Source organism: Eimeria tenella, genomic scaffold, assembly GCF_000499545.2.
Source record: "Eimeria tenella Houghton genomic scaffold, Eth_scaff3326, whole genome shotgun sequence".
NCBI classification, from domain to species: domain Eukaryota; phylum Apicomplexa; class Conoidasida; order Eucoccidiorida; family Eimeriidae; genus Eimeria; species Eimeria tenella.
In genome coordinates this window covers 1-1,854 of record NW_013544361.1, presented here as the reverse complement: position 1 = coordinate 1,854, position 1,854 = coordinate 1, and the positions used below count along the sequence as shown (strand labels likewise).

General features: G+C 54.5%; 1 protein-coding gene across 1 annotated transcript; it reads right to left on the bottom strand.

Annotated features, from left to right (window-relative positions):
* Positions 1–743: 743 nt before the first annotated feature.
* Positions 744–1,783, bottom strand: ETH_00033725 (uncharacterized protein; the record flags this gene model as incomplete). The annotated part of the gene is made up of 4 exons (XM_013379485.1): positions 744–842; positions 1,064–1,148; positions 1,360–1,432; positions 1,673–1,783. Coding segments are annotated over 4 exons (368 nt in total), but the record flags the coding sequence as incomplete, so codon positions are not given.
* Positions 1,784–1,854: the final 71 nt, after the last annotated feature.

Here is a 1,854-nt window from a genome sequence, read left to right as displayed (position 1 = left end):
CTGTTGCTGCTGTTGCTGCTGCTGCTGAAGCAGCAGCAACAGCAGCAGCAACTGCAGCAGCGCCCTCTGCTGCAGCAGCAATTACCTCGCCGCGCCCATGCCACGCGTCCGCCAGGCCGGTTGAGAGTTGGAGTTCCAGACCTTCGCGTGCTGCTGCCGCTGCTGCTGCTGCTGCTGCGGTGATGTTTGTTGCTGCTGCTGCTGCTCGCCCACCTGCTGCACCTGCGCGTGGGTCCCCACCTCCCCTGCTGCTGCTGCTGCTGCTGCTGCTGCTGCTGTAGCCGCTACGCGTCCGTCTTGCTGCTGCCTGTGGCCGCGCGTGCGTCAAGAACACGTCAGGGTCTGCTGCTGCGTGTCTGCCGCTCCTGCTGCTGCTGCTGCTGCTGCTGCTGGCTTTGCGCAGCTGCTGCTGCCGCCGTGCTGCTCTTTTTAGTGCTGCTTTACTTGCAGGGGCCTCCCAGTTGGAGACAGCAGGAAGGGCCCCCCCGTAAAAGAAAAGGTCTCCTTCAAGTTCAGAGGAGGCCGCACTCCGGCCTGAGTCCAAACCCTAAACCCTAAACCCTAAACCCTAAACCCTAAACCGTAGTCCCTGGTTCCTACGCGCAGAGAATAGGAGGGAGCTGCGCTGCAGCGGGCTCGAGAAGCGGACGAAAACTGCAGCTCTAGGGTTTACAACTTCGGACCTAGGGTCTACGGCCTAGGGCTTAGGGTTTAGGGTTTAGGGTTTAGGGTTTAGGGTTTACGTAGTTCTAGCTTGCGGAGGCTGACGGAGGCGTCGACTATGGGCCGGACGATGCGGCCCAAAACTGTCTCCAAGACGCGATCGGGCAGCGTGGCGATGTCTACAAACCACAAACCCTAAACCCTAAACCCTAAACCCTAAACCCTAAACCCTGAGCCGTGGGCACGAAACCCCAAACCCTACACGCGAAAGTATAAACCCTTAAAGCCGGAGGATAAGGGGTTTTGCAGCCGCGGAAAGACAGGGTTTGGGTGACTTGACAAATAAACTTTAAACCCTAAACCGTAAACCCTAAACCCTAAACCCTAAGCCCTCAGTCACATGCGGGCAAGGGTTTGGCTCCAAGAAATCGGAGAAGGCTCTGAGAGAAATGGTTGCAGTTGTGCTGAAACACGTCGTAGCGGTCCTGCTCACACAAACCCTAAACCCTAAACCCTAGACCCTAAACCCTAAACCCTAAACCCTACACCCTAGATATGAACCCTGAGGCCCAAAGTAAACTGCCGACACCCTTTTACTTCAACCTCTGTAGTTATGCTCCTTGGGCAGCTAAAAGTCAGCACAGGGTCTCTTAGGGTTTAGGGTTTAGTGTTTAGGGTTTAGGGTTTAGGGTTTACGGGGGTAAAGGATGTGCGCTGCAGGTAGAGAAAGGCTTCAAGCTCTTCCTCAGTTATCTGCGTTCTTCCCATCCTGCAGATCCCAAAAGAAACGCTGCGCCCTAAACCCTAAACCCTAAACCCTAAACCTTAAACCCTAGACCCTAGAAGCTGCCTAGGTAGTCGGAGACAACGCTTAGGCAAAGCCTCACGCCAGACACGCAAACTCTAAACCCTAAACCCTAAACCCTCAAGCCCAGCACGAACAAGCCCAAGAAGCCTGTAGGGTTTAGGGTTTAGGGTTTAGGGTTTAGGGTTTAGGGTTTAGGGTTACGCGAGTTCGTCCTTGAGAAGCTCCTCCCCTGGCCAGCCGCAGCCCTTTGGGCAAATGCAAATTGTTGACATATAAAAATACTCTTTTGAAAACACGCAGACATTCGTGTGCCTGACAGCCACACAAACCCTAAACCCTAAACCCTAAACCCTAAACCCTAAACCCTAAACCCCAAACCCTAA